This window comes from Melopsittacus undulatus, chromosome 1 (genome assembly GCF_012275295.1).
Source record: "Melopsittacus undulatus isolate bMelUnd1 chromosome 1, bMelUnd1.mat.Z, whole genome shotgun sequence".
Classification (NCBI taxonomy): domain Eukaryota; kingdom Metazoa; phylum Chordata; class Aves; order Psittaciformes; family Psittaculidae; genus Melopsittacus; species Melopsittacus undulatus.
This window is the reverse complement of record NC_047527.1, coordinates 118,404,510-118,418,908: the sequence shown is the minus strand read 5'-3', so window position 1 is coordinate 118,418,908 and position 14,399 is coordinate 118,404,510. Positions and strand designations below refer to the sequence as shown.

Here is a 14,399-nt window from a genome sequence, read left to right as displayed (position 1 = left end):
AGTTCCATATTTTATAGTTTGTAGTCTTGAATTCTGTTTGTCAAACAACATAAAAACTGTCTTGTCTTAATAAAACATTCCTTTGAAGGGTGAAATGCTCTGAATTACCTTAGAATTTTACATTGCAGATGAGTACAAATCAAAATGGTGAATGTAATGCATTGTCAGTTTTTTGTTGAATTAATTTTTACATCTTTCACTTTGTCCAGGCTGCTGAGCAGGCAAAAGCAAGTCCAGCTCTAGTTGCCAAAGATCCTGGTACAGTAGCCAACAAAAAGGAAGAGGAGGATTTAGCTAAAGGTGAGTGCATTTAGTTGGTGACCTAATGAATATATTGGTAAATATCAAATAAAGCAAGAACGAATGTTTTGCTTCCTATATGAATAACATATTTATGGATTGTGATATTTCTATATGAATAGTATATTTATGGACTGTGGCTATGATTTCCATTCCTTTCTTTTCCCTCTCTCTGGGGCAAGTAAAGCACATTCACTTGAAATTTAAACATTTGATGGATAGACAAAATATGGATTATAAGTTGTATGAAAGTATTTTGGGTACACTAAACTTTTATTCCTTTCAGTGCTGCTTCTGTAGTATACTTTGAGGCTTTGATTACTCTAAGCATGCATTAAAATGTCTCACTGCAGTCCCAGTAAACAAAACTAGGGTAGTTTCTTTTGATTTATTGTACTAAAGTATATTTAAAGGTCATTTAATGATCCTTAACCAGACATGTGTGAAGAGTCATCTCTTTTTTGTTTGATCTTCTTGGTTGAGATACTGGTTTTTGATGTCAAACTTCAGCAATGTAAAGGCATCAAATGTTAGCCCTTGAATGTAATACGGCTTTGGACTCAGCACTGGCAGAGGTTGTCCAGGGAGGTTGTGGAGTATCCACCCTTGGAGCTATCCAAAAGCCATCTGGACATGGTCCTGGGAAGCCAGCTGCAGGTGATACTGCATGAGCAGGGGATTGAACAAGATGACCTTCCAAAGTGTCTTCCAACTTTAACAAATCTGTGTGATTCTGTGTATCCAAGCTACAGACTCCTGATCTAACAGAGAAACAGTTTGTGCCTGAGCAGTTGTATCTTTTTAATATTTCAAGTGATATGGAAAAGTTCAACATCATGTATGTATTAGGAAGTATGTTGATACTTTACATCAGTTGAAGGTAATAACATTTTATTAATAAAAAATGGATTACTTCATTCAGTTATCCTGTTCATACTTAAGTCCTCTTTATTCATCCTGTCCATTGTTGAAAACCTCAGTAAATATCTGGGCAGATTGTGCTCTCTAGTAGTAAAAAATCTTTTTGTTTTTTTTACCCTTATTTCTAAGTGAAAGGCAGAAGTTGATCATGATGCAACAGGAATGGAAATATATCAGAAGTTTTCACAGAGCTAAATTTTCATATAATTTAAACTATTTTTATATCGGATTTTCATGTTAATGCCTCTTCTTTTGCAGCTATTGAACTGTCACTGAAAGAGCAAAGGCAACAGCAAGCAACACTTTCCTCTTTGTATCCGAGCACCTCAAGCCTTTTAACAAATCACAAACACGAAGGCCGAAAAGTCCGTGCAATCTATGATTTTGAGGCTGCTGAAGACAACGAATTAACTTTTAAAGCTGGAGAACTCATAACTATCCTTGATGACAGGTAATGTATATAGAATGCTTACTAGAAGTACAATAGACTGTAAAAATTAATTGGCTATGATATCTCCTATGTAGAAGCATGCATTAGAATACCATTGCGGTAAAATATGTTTCAATATTAAATATTTAGTTATCTCCTAGATTTTTTTACATGCCAATGTAATTGCATAAAGATTCTTGTATAAATATTTCTGCATGTGTACAAATTGTATTTATATACAAGTAATAAAAAATCCTTGTACAGGGCAATTATTAGCAAGGTCCATGTGAGTATTATTAATGTATGTGCTTTAATTATTTTTTTTATCTTTAGTGATCCAAATTGGTGGAAAGGTGAAACTCATCAGGGTATAGGATTGTTTCCATCTAACTTTGTAACAGCTGATCTTTCTGCTGAGCCAGAAATGAGTAAGTAACATTACATTTATGTATATATCTTAAGCCTTGCCATGGCCCACAGGATACTTCTGTAGTGATTTACTTTCCCTTACAATAGAGTTCAGCTGCAAGTTGATACTCAAAACTGAGAAGCCTTTGCTTTGCTCTCACAGACAATAGTCATACCTTTGTGTCAGACCAAGGTTGCTCAAGCTGGCATTTGCTGAAAAATATGGTGCTGTCTGCTGCTGGCTTTGTCAGTAGTTTCCTTGAGACTTACTTAAAAACTCCATTGACATCTAGAGAGATGCAGGCAACAGCAATCTTTTTCCAAATTGCCTTTTTGCTTAGTTGCGAGGGTACCTACCTAATCAAGGAAAACCTGAAGGCCCCTGAGCAGATAGACATTGGAGTCAGGTTACCACAGTTCAGACAATTCAAGAAACCTCCATACTGTAGGTGTATATGTGTGCATAATGGAAGGAGGGTTTCTCATGCGTACTGCTTATCTTCTATTTTTATCATCTAACCTATTGTAAATATTTAATAAAAATACTAAGTATGTGACAAGGTTTTAAGATTTTAGACCTGATTTCTGTAAATCTGATGGGTCTGCAAGATTAATCTCTTGTGATCTCAATATGAGTGTGTCATAGGTATGAGCAGGTCAGCAGAATTGCATGCTGTAGGGGTCACCTGTTCTATGTTAAGACTAACTGATAAGAGTAGTATGATAAAAGTAGTATTTGGCTTTTTTCCAAATATGTAGGTTTGTTTTTTGTTGTGGCCTCCACTACAGGAGAGTAAGATGCTTTTGCAGGTCCTACTTGATGGAGAAAGAACAGAATTTGAGAACTTCCAATTCTGTACTTTGCTCTGGAGAAAAGAAGGCTCTGTTTTGTCATAGATGATTTTACCAGTATTCTCTTAATCCTGACTTATTAGCTTTATTTTTTCCAATTACTCTCCCTTAATATATTTTCTTAATACTTAATAATAAGTATGTTGTGTGCAGGGAGACTATGATACATTTACTTGCAAAGACATATTTTGATTGAACCTGTGCGAACTGATGTCTGTTAAGCAGTTTACAGATTTGTTTAAAAAAATTGTTTAAGTATGTGGAGAAGGTTTTTGCCTTCAAATGTCAACAAAATACTATATTTTTTCTTAAATTTTCATAGTAGATATTTGAATATGAAGAACTTAAGCAACATGCTAGCTGTATAATACTTGTGTCATTGTTTATTTTTATTTTATAATAAACTGCTTGTTTATTTCATATTACAGTGAAAGCGGAAAAGAAAACAGTGCAGTTCAGTGATGAAGTTCAAGTAGAGACTATAGAACCTGAGCCTGAACCAGTTTATATTGATGAAGTAAGCATGATAAAAGTACTGATTTTCAGCTGCTGGTACATATAAATATGTGATGTTTAACCCTTTCGTCATGTATTTCAAAGCCAATTTAAAATATCAGGAGAACATAATCAAAAGAAAATGAATGGGAAGGAAAAGTTACTAATAAAAAAAAAAGTGCTGTATTCGAATTTGTTCATGTGTTTTGAAGTTCTTAGGAGTTTCTGAAACTGAATATGGAAACTGTATTCCATTTAGGGCCCTACTCTAGGATTGTACAGCTGTTCACCTCCAAACTAGAAGCTTGGTGTGGAGTGACACATTTTCATTAAAGTTTGTTTTCAGTACTTCAGGATACCTTGGAGATACCCATCTTGAATACTGTCTTAGATCTAGTTCCACTGTAACCACCACTGTCTTCCCCCAGTCTGAAAGATCTCTTTCCTTCTCTGAAAACTGTGAGGTTTTTGTTCTCTGTAAGTTATACTTAGAAAGATTTGCACAATCTCTCCACAGTGATTTTGCAAGGTTCCCAGGAACTCTGAGCCCAGGATGTTTTCCTCTGCCTTCTTTTTTTTCCCTGCCTTTTTAATCTTTCCTCTTTCCCTACCAGAGGGCTTAGAATTGTTGTCTTTAGAATTGTTCCCTTTCTTTCTCAGCTAGGTTCAGGAATTATTTTTTGAATAAAGGATTAGTTACTGCCTTCCTAAAGTCCTATTTAACTCCTGCCTCAAATACCCTTCTTTCCAACAGATATTAGTTTATAATCTGCTGAAATAGCTTATCTCAGGCCCTCCCTGAGATGCCATCCTTTTGTCTTTTGTGATTCCATGTTGGTTTATGTCTTATTGTCTTGTCTTTAAAATTACCATGCTCTAATTTTTAAGAAAGTAGTTCATCTGGCTTCTTCCTGCTTTTCATGGGGTTAAGGAGGAAAAAACTTCATTTTAATTTCCACTTTGATACTCCCTTTTCCAATGTAGTTGATTCTATGATTCTATATAACTCTGTCTTGTTCAAAGCTATTTTCTTAATAGCACTCAGCTAAAAAATGACTTTTTTCAATCATTTAGATGTAACGTTTGGTTAAGCAGTATAGTTTACTCCAAGACATAATTTTCAAAGAGTTTATGCTTATTAATTTTCTACCCTTTGGTATTTTTATAATGGGTTGCACTTAAACTGTTTAACGAAGGATGGCTTACTCTGAAGTCAACCATGCAACCTGTCCAAATGTCATCTTAAAAAAAACCCTTTCATATATGTTAGTGATGATATTGCTCACGTGCAGGTACACCACATACACTTACAGAATGCAGGGTAGTTTTTCAGTGAATTTAGTTTTAAGTACCCATTTCTTTTTAAATTATTCTCTCAATGTATTCTGCCAAAACATTTCCACTAATCCCACTAGGTGGTGACATTGCATTTGTAATAGCGGGAATGGAAAAAATAGAAACTGCCCAGAAAATACTGTTTAGAAGGACTTCTAGAAATAAAAGTGTATTCTGCATGTTCCGCTTGTACTTTTATCCACTTGTGATAAGAAATGGTAACAGTTTTTATCATTTGGCTTTTCCTTGTTTGAGCATCTGCATTCCTGTAGAGTAGCATGCATGATTTGTATTTTCTTGAAGTTAAGTCTGAATGATTTCCAAAGCCCAAGAGATCAAAATGGCTTTTGTAAATAGCTGCTCTAATTTACTATCCAGAAAGTGTCAATTCTCCCACACACACATATGCCCTAATTACACAATTTGTGTTCTAGGACAAAATGGACCAACTCTTGCAGATGTTACAAAGTGCGGATCCATCTGATGACCAGCCAGACCTCCCAGAATTGCTTCATCTTGAGGGTAGGAAGATGTTACTGGGTTTTTTGTTGTTGTTGTTTTCATATCTGTAATTATATAATACTAAATACTAATAATAGTAATTACCTCTATCAAACCTAATCAAAACTAAGATGAAACTATTTCAGCTTAATGTGCACACTCCAAGCATGCTGAAGGGCTTGAGCTGTAATTATCTTCTCACTTCCTGTTTCTCACATCTAAGAGACTAAAGTGCAAAATTTTAAAATAAAACAAGTTCACTCCTCTCTCTAAAAATATGTATTCTCTATTCTTTTTTTTTTTTCAAGATCTGGGAATACTTAATTCAGTCTTATTTATCCTTTATTTTTTGTTTTTATCCCCCTTCATAACGTAGCACAGCATGAGTTGCAAAAGGAGTGTAAGAAAGATTCCATGAGAAGAAGCGAAATACTACTGAGGCTTAGAATAGTCCTGTGGGTATTCCACATGTGCTTTTCACGTCATGTGTATTTCTGTAGGACTTTAATATTAACAAATACTTTAGAGTGTTATAAAATAGACTAGTTCTTTAAGCTCAAATTATTTAGACTATCTCTTCAAAGAAGCCTTGTAGACCATTTTACCTGGGTTGATAGATGTATCAAAATTTTTGCAAGGGAACTTTGGAGAAGGAACTAAAGAAAATTCCTGATTATAAGACAACATTGGCTTTTTATCAACAATTTTTTGTTTGATTGACAATTCAGAGAGGACAAGACTTTGTTAGGAAAATAGCACATTCCAGACCTATCTATCTAGAAGTTAATCAGAAAAAAAGTGCATATGCTTTGTAAGCTTTTGGATAATACCCATCTTTCCACACCCATCTGGTTCATTATACCTGTAAAAAAAAAAAAAAAAAACAAACTACAAAAATCCCTTTTTAGGTACTACACATCAGTGACATGTCTGCATGTATTCTAGTTCCACAAAAGCTAAAGAAGGGTAAAAAGAAACATGAATGGTTTTATTCTTTCCAATAGTACCAAATATAGCTACAGAGGCTGTTGTCTAAGAAGCAGATTGCCTATATCTGATCCAAGACAGAGGTAAAGAAATTAAAGGTATGCTTGTCAACCAACCTCCAGATATGGCTTACATTAGGATCTCCTTTCAAAACACATTGTGAGATCCTCAGAACAATGATGAATTTTATATTAAACCATGTGACTACTCCTGGAATCTGAAAGCTGTAGTGTAGTCATATGATTGCTTCCCAGCTACTTACAACAGTGCTTGGCAAACACATGGCTGCACATAGTTCTACAATGGCATATGCATGACTGTATTTATTCTACAGTCACGTAGGCCTTGGGCAGCTACTATTTTTGGCATAGATTCTGGACATTTTGTTATAGATATGCATTGGCTCTTTCATTCATACCAGTGGTGGCAGGTGGTGATCAAACCACTTAATTTTCTTCTGCCATCCAGATGTCCAGTCACAAACATCTTTACATTGGGGAGCTCATCCCAACACTTTGCAGAGCCAAGGGTTTGTGGTTGGCAGCAGTGCAGTCATCATATTAGTGTACAGAAATCTAATCAATCCTTCACATGCCTTTGACACACTCCGTTCCACATAAAAATAGGCAGAACTTATACCGTATTTTTACATCTTTTCCCAGTATTTCTGTCAATGTATTACTGATCCCAGGTTCAAAGAAGCAGATAGGTGGCTTTTATACACGTCCTCTTTTACCTGGAATTGCCTCCAAGGAACACATCAGTGATGCTCTTTGACCAGTCATGACCCAGAGGCTTTCAGGACCTTTTGCATCACTTAATTTGGGAAGACTGGGAGTGAAGACAGTGTTTCACTATTCACTATATTCACTATTAGTGAATAATAATAATAATTAGAATATTAGTATATTCACTAATACATTTAGATAATCTTTGATGCCTGATTTTTTTATCTCAGTTTTAATGTTGAGTGGCGCTTGGGATTAAACGCTTACCTTGATTAGTAAATATTTAATTGCTTGAGTAAGTGATCACATCTTGCATTCTGGAGTTGGGTTAGACTGTAGCATCCCCTTCCAGCTACCTTGACTGTTTGTTTTACATATGATAAACTCCGTCTTTTTTGCAAGTTAACTGTGGTTTGCTTGGCAATTACATGAACCCCATGTAATTGTGCTGCAAGTTGACAGGGGGTGCATTTTTGTTTATTTTTATGATTTTCCATTCTACTTCTGGTAAGGTTTTGTGTTCTTGTTTGAGTTTTTTTTGCGTGTGTTAGTGGTTTGAAAAAATCCCCTTACCCCTATTAGGATTCCAGTGAGATAGTGAAGTGCTGTAAGTGTCTTGTATGTTCACATTATTTGAATCATTGGAACCTGTTTCTCCTTTCATTGTTTTCATAGAGTCTTTTTGTAGCAATGTTAATTGAGCACATGGTCTAGGTTGCAGTGGCAAATTTTCTTTCTTGAAGAAGAGCTTGCCTTTCAGATTTACCTGAACTTTTTTACGCAACATAGTTTCAGCTTTACACTCCCCAGATGTTAAATGTTTTCTTTTGCCCTAGCTCTTTTTGTTTTTTAAATGTACTTTTAAAACCATACCACTACTGAAAACTTCAGCTGGATCTCATTCTTAAGTTGTTTGTGACACTTACCTCTGTTACTATAACTTTCTTAGCATAAAGAAATAGCATCCACACATTTCTGTTTTGTTTTTAAAGCTGCTTTTTGACTGTACAGTGTGGAAATCTTTATTACTCTGACAGATTTTAATGTCTCTCAATTTCAGCAATGTGCCACCAGATGGGACCTCTCATAGATGAAAAGTTGGAAGATATAGACAGGTAAAAGAAGTAGTGTTTTGATTCATGTTAAGATTCAGTCTTAGAAACAGAAGTGTTGCTGCTTAATCATATGTTAGTTTCTAAGAATACTGGAAAAAAAATGGGTGTATTTATTAGTAGCTTCTCATCTGGGATGAGGCATGAGTTGTTTTTTTTTCCATAGTCACATGATATTTCATAGTATTGTACCATTTGACATTCTGGCACTTGTCAGGCATCACTTCACAGGCAGTAAGAATATGCTGCATATCCCACCTCATGGAAAGTTCCTTGTGTTGTCTGATCTGTACTGAAGTTATCTAAATTGTAGAATAACCTGTAAAATATGTTTTCTAGGAAACATTCAGAACTTTCAGAGCTCAATGTTAAAGCAATGGAGGCTCTTTCTTTGTATAACAAATTGATGAATGAAGACCCGATGTATTCCATGTATGCAAAATTACAAAACCAACAGTATTACATGCAGTCATCTGGCGTTTCTGGCTCTCAGGTATGTATGTAACTTATAATGGCCATTTAGGTTATCAGGTATGTACTGAGCTATGGTTTATTTCTTAAATTGCTGCTGATAAACAGTTTTTCACAAGCTAAGGTTTTTACAAAAAATGCTCCAATATTTTTTTTTTTTACAATATGCTTCTCTACATTACTAAATAAATATATACTGATATATAAAGTATGGTGGAGCATGTTGATTGCAAGTAATAGTTTTTCCTATTTCTGCCCTTGTGTTCCCACTCCCCTCACTCCCTCAGTTGGAAATTTCATTTTATTATCTTTGTTACCTTAATGCTAGGCTAAAATCATCTTGTACTCTCAGAGATAATCTCAAATGAAAGAGCAGTGCTTTCTCTCAACACAGTATGAAAAAAAAAGCCCCAACAAAAACCCCAAAGCACCCAATAAAATACTGTTTGTTTTCAGCTGCAAGCTTTGGAATCTCTCCTTTTGCAGGTTCTTTTCTGTTCAGTACTTTTTGATCAAGGAAAAAGCCCCTCCTGTGCTTTGAGGTGCACACAAATTTAAAAATGAAAGGTGACAGATCTTTGCATGATGGGTCAAAAAAGAAAAAAGAACCAAAGGAGAACAATTCCTGGTTAAGATTATGCCACCCTAAATTCAACGTCTTCTTTCAGTTTCCTTGTTTTGAAATATCAGTAGATAGCATTTAGCATTCAAATTACTGAAGTTAAGAATTATAGTACTTTCATGGCAGCATTTCCATATAGTTGACTCTTATCTCTGAGTAGGTCTTTTGGCTTATTCATATACTATGGTATTTTTCAAAGGTATTTTAAACATTTAAATGTTTAATTCCATAGTCTAATACACACTTCCTGTAGTCTTTTCCTGTTTATAGGAATATGTAACATTTCAAACGGCTTTGGGTTTGTTTTTTTTTTTCCAATAATCTAGTAGCTTCCAACAAATATGTACTTTCAGTGGCTTTTAAAGAAGATAATAGATGTTTTTTTCAGTGTCATTAAGAGGAATATTGTCTTCGATTTGTATGTTGTGATAAGCAATCATATCGTGACTCTATCAAATAATTTTAATGTTTTTTAAATGGGCATGTTTCTGGGGATTCTTAAAGTGAAAAACTGGGTTTTGTGGTGAAGATGAGCCAGTATAAAGTTCTGAGAAGTTAAGAGGTCTCATGCCTTTGCTTCTATGAATGTCATCTGCAGAAGAGCTGTATATCATAAACTTACATGAACTCATGTAAGTTGTGCATGGGCCTTGATAATTCTTCTGGTAACTTGTGTTAAATCAAATAATTCCTGATTAAATTCAGTTTACAAATTCAGTCTTGATTTAGTTGACTTATCTACTAGCAAGCTATTCCTCTAGTTAGTTGTAAAACATTACCTTATTTTCAGTTCAAATTTTCCCTTCTGCCTCACTCAAACAATTTTGTAATGGCAATCTCAACAGTTACACAACATGACAGGTTAAGTAACAACACAAAACCAATACATTATTGGCTTTCCATTTTAGTGATTATACCTTATAACATTCATCTGGGCATCAAGAAAGTATTCTTCTCTGTGCTGCTATTTGTTACATGATTTAAATTCTTCTGTATTTTCATTCAAAAGTAGAAGTTCTTAGTTAGCATGCGTGTTAGTCATTAAAATAAAATTTGGAAAACAAGTTTTCCAGTAAACTGTTTGACCTTTCTGGTACTGAAGCCTGAGGTTAGAAATGTACATAATGTCCTTTGAAAATGTGGTAGTTGTTTTTTTTTTTGCATTGTGACACTTAATTGGAGACAATCAGATGCTTTCTATTAAAACGTCTGAAATATAAAGGTTTGAGAGGCTGTATTTTAAGTTCTAAAGTCAGATACTGAATACCAGATTTTCTTGTATTTTGTTTTTAATATTTCTTTATTTAACTTCCTAGGTTTATCCAGGGCAACCTCAAAGCAATGCGTATTTGGTGGCAGGGAGTGCACAGATGGGCCATATTCAAGGCTACAATCTTCCTCCTGAGCAGCTGTCTTCTCTTAGCCAAGGCACAGTTACTCCATCTGCCAGCTCAGTACTGCCTGGTCAGCCTGCACAGGCATCCTACACAAAGTAATCTTAAATATTTTCCTATTCAAGTTTAAATCAATTCAAATATACAGAGTGACAGAAAATATTTAAAGGAGATTTTTTTCTTCTTCTAGAAATATAATTTTAAATGGAACTGACAGATACTTCAGTAAAATTATTTCCAGTGTGCTTTTTGGTGGTGGTGTGAATTTGGTAAAAATTCCTGACAAACTTCAAATTTTTATATTTTTTTATAATTTTCTCTAGGTTTTTATTTTGTACATGAGAAATACATAATTTATATCTATATTTTTCTTTTATATAAAAGAAAAAATAGTGCTATAGATGTGACTTTTTTGTGATAACTTTTAATAGACATTAAATGACGATGGTATCTGCTGCTCTGGCTGGCTTTGCATAATTTCTGAGATAGTATGTATTGTATTGTTCTTTTCTCAAATATTTGACTGTAGAGACATAGGGAGAATTCTGCTCAGTTTCAAAAAGAAGTGAATGGGCTATGAATGCTTATTGGAGGTTACATGGCTTCCCCATGTAAAGGAGCTTCTGTTTTGGGTGGATGCCCAAAGATGCTAAGCTTTGGCTAAACTACCCATATTATGAAAAAGTTTTGAGTTGACCTTAAGAAAAATTAGGTTGGGGGTTATTAATTATTACTGTCCGCATAAAGTAATTTTATTTTATGAAGTTGGAAGAGACATCCATCTTGAGTTATTAAAGTATTGGTTAGTGTCTGTCCCCAGAAGTTACATGTTTTGGGTGGAAAGACATACATTGATAAAGCCAGTTTCTGCATACTTCACTTGACTTGGTTTACTATTTAAAACAGTTGGGTTTTGGTTTGTTTTCGTGAGCAGAATGGAAGATAGATGGGATTCCACATTAAAATAAACTAAAGTAGATTCACAATCTAGTTTTAACTCAGTGGGGGAGGTGTGTTAGGTGTGTTTAAATCTGAGTGTCTTTGAGTTTTAACTGGAATGTTCACTGGCTACAGTTTTAAATATGCAAGGTGTTCAGAGTTAGCGGAGTTTTGTGTGTGCATGTAGAACAGTGAAGGAAGCAATAAAGTGTTATGTTCCGTTGGTACATTGTTTGTCAACTCAACTTTTTACTTCTTTTTTTTTTTTTTTTTCCAGTGCAATGGTTGGCTCTGTTGCTGGAAATACTTACTCTAACCAGGCTTCAGTGTATAGTCCACCACCTGCTACTGTTGATGTCACTGCTTATCAGAACGCTGGAACTAATATGTCCCAGGTGCCAAACTATAACTTACCATCCACACCTCTGCCACAGACAGCAGGCAGTCAACAAGCACCTCCACAGCAACCACAGCCTCAGCCACCTCAGCAACCACAACATAGCTACTCACAGAAGGCTCTGCTATAGGATCCAGGACTTCTGATTCCTAGTCTTCTTTAACTTCTGCTAAAGGCAGTTGGCAATTCTATGAGTTTCTCCCTTTAATCTATTAAACTTTGTTTATCCTCAGCTTAATAAGAATCTATCTTGGTGAACAAGTTCAATTTGCACTGACTTTTTAGGGTTTGTTTTTTTTTTCTTAATTTTGCAGAGGAATGGATATATTTAGGACATTTAATTCCTTTTAAAATGCCTAAAAATTGGTACAAGGTTATTTATGTCTGGTAAAATTGGCTACTCTGTGAAAATTCAACACTTGCAAACTGTTGTGGCATATATGTTATGTACATATAGTGTGTGATTGCAATAGTGGCCATGTCGTGTAGCTGTCGTGATCATGTGAATATATTTAACACAATGTTTAAAAATAATTTACTTAACTATTTTATTTTAATCATGAACTGACAACCGTATTTCATAGTTTTGTCTAGTTTTATGACATATGTGATGTCTTTTTCCAGTGCAGGAAAAGCAGTAATTTTCCATATCATGGTTACACTTACAAGCTAAGATCTACATATGAATTTACAAATGTATCTGAGTCTAGGTTTCATTACTTCTTGAACTGAACACAAGAGTTTCATGCCTATTAGATGGCTTATCTACCAAAGTAAACTAATTAACTAATAATTGATTTGGGGGGATAACAGCAAATTATGATTCTGCTTCAGATATAATTAATAACTTAAAACTACTATTCAGAGGCTGCTAAACGTATCATGGGACCATGCAACAGATCAGGATCTTGCATTTTATCATAAGAAGCATGTAATTTATTTTTTCCAAGTTGTTTTCTACAGTGAGAACCAGGACTATATTCTGTGTTTGTTGGTAGAGATTACACCAAAGACAGAGGAGTTGAGCTGGAAGAGAAGTGATGGAGTTTTAAACTGGAACACACAACATGAGTAACACTACTTAAGATTTCTTAATTAGAACATGAAGAATTTATGGACATTTAAAACACTTTGCTAAACAAACCTTCAGGGCTTGATTTTATCTCTTGTGGCCTTGCTTAGTGATTTGTTCTGTTTACTGTTCTACACAAACACTTCTGCCTTAAACATCTGTTTCAATTTCCAGTTGTACCATTTGAGTTTATTAGCCCTTCTGTAGTGTGAATAGTTTATGAGGCATCTTATTTTCATTCACTTTCCAGTTACTTTGAATTCTCTTTTACAGCAATGTGCATTAGTCTTTTTTAAACCCTTGCATTTCTCAGTAATTTAGCCAGGTGGCTCTTTAAGGCATGCTATTTTCTTTCTGTAGCTGAGGTGCTGCAAAAAAACCCACAGTAACAGAAGACTGTTTTAGATATGCTTGGTCAGAGTTTCTTGTACAACTGTTGTTGCTTTGCATTTGTATTCAGTCTGTTGATACATCCTACTTTCCTCTTATCTTTTTCAGCAACTCTAACTCCACTTAGAGCAATACTAGATGGCTTCACCATAAGATCTGTGTTTTCAAACTTGTTAGTATGTATGTCAGAAATTGTTCACTTTTGTGTACTCTATTTTAGTGTGATGCTTCTGGACTTAAAGTTTGCAATTGTATGTTATACTGTAAGCTGACCTCAGTTATCCCATGTACTCCTGCACAGTTACCTGAAATGCCTTGTTTCACTGTTTTAATAGACACTGTTATTTTGCTCATTAATGCTTTCAAATTACTGCTTTGCATAACTTCCAAGTGGGGTGGCTACAAAGCATGCCCAGAGCTGATGTGTTCCAGTTGGATATGTTCTAGCCAGCTGGCTGGTTTGGTACTAATGTTTTCACGTATTATTTTTTTCCTCCAGAATTCTTAAGCACCCTTACAAACTGTCATTACTTCAGTGCTTGGTGCCATCACAAATGTCTGTGGAATCTGAAAGGAAGTACTAAAAAAAAATAAATTAATTCCAAGGTATTGTGTCATAGGTAATTTTTAATAAATTGAAGAGGTGATTTTCTTAAGAAAGAGCATGTAGCATCATTTAGATAATGTTCTCTGTATGCTTTGGGTACCATATTGCAAAAGCAGAGGAACAATGTGTATAGAAGTGACAGCTTTACACAGAAGTGAACATGACTGTTTAATCCGTAGTTCTTACACCCTGATTCAAGGAGAAGCTTGAAGCACCAAAATCATCCAGTTGGCACTGACAGTTTGCAGTCTTAGGTTTTCACATGTTGTGTCACATGTTCTGTAGTAAAGATCTATGGAACTTCTGTGCAGAAATGACTCAACAGAAATAATTCTTGCTACTAATTTTTCTTTGTTTTTAAAATTTTGGAAGTCTTCTTTCCTTAACGCAGAGGAATGTTTGTTCCTGGTTCTTCCTTGGAAAGCTGAAAACTTATGT

At 34.9% G+C, this 14,399-nt stretch overlaps 1 protein-coding gene across 1 annotated transcript in view; it reads left to right on the top strand.

The window, feature by feature from the left end:
- Positions 1 to 13,961, top strand: part of STAM (signal transducing adaptor molecule) — a 32,998-nt gene extending 19,037 nt beyond the window's left edge. The window contains exons 6-14 of the mRNA XM_005152957.3: positions 210 to 300; positions 1,480 to 1,672; positions 1,985 to 2,079; positions 3,340 to 3,428; positions 5,176 to 5,263; positions 8,018 to 8,072; positions 8,409 to 8,562; positions 10,479 to 10,654; positions 11,773 to 13,961. Coding sequence (XP_005153014.2) covers positions 210 to 300; positions 1,480 to 1,672; positions 1,985 to 2,079; positions 3,340 to 3,428; positions 5,176 to 5,263; positions 8,018 to 8,072; positions 8,409 to 8,562; positions 10,479 to 10,654; positions 11,773 to 12,022 — 1,191 coding nt within the window. The 3' untranslated portion in view covers positions 12,023 to 13,961. The remainder of the gene's footprint in view (positions 1 to 209; positions 301 to 1,479; positions 1,673 to 1,984; positions 2,080 to 3,339; positions 3,429 to 5,175; positions 5,264 to 8,017; positions 8,073 to 8,408; positions 8,563 to 10,478; positions 10,655 to 11,772) is intronic.
- Positions 13,962 to 14,399: the final 438 nt, after the last annotated feature.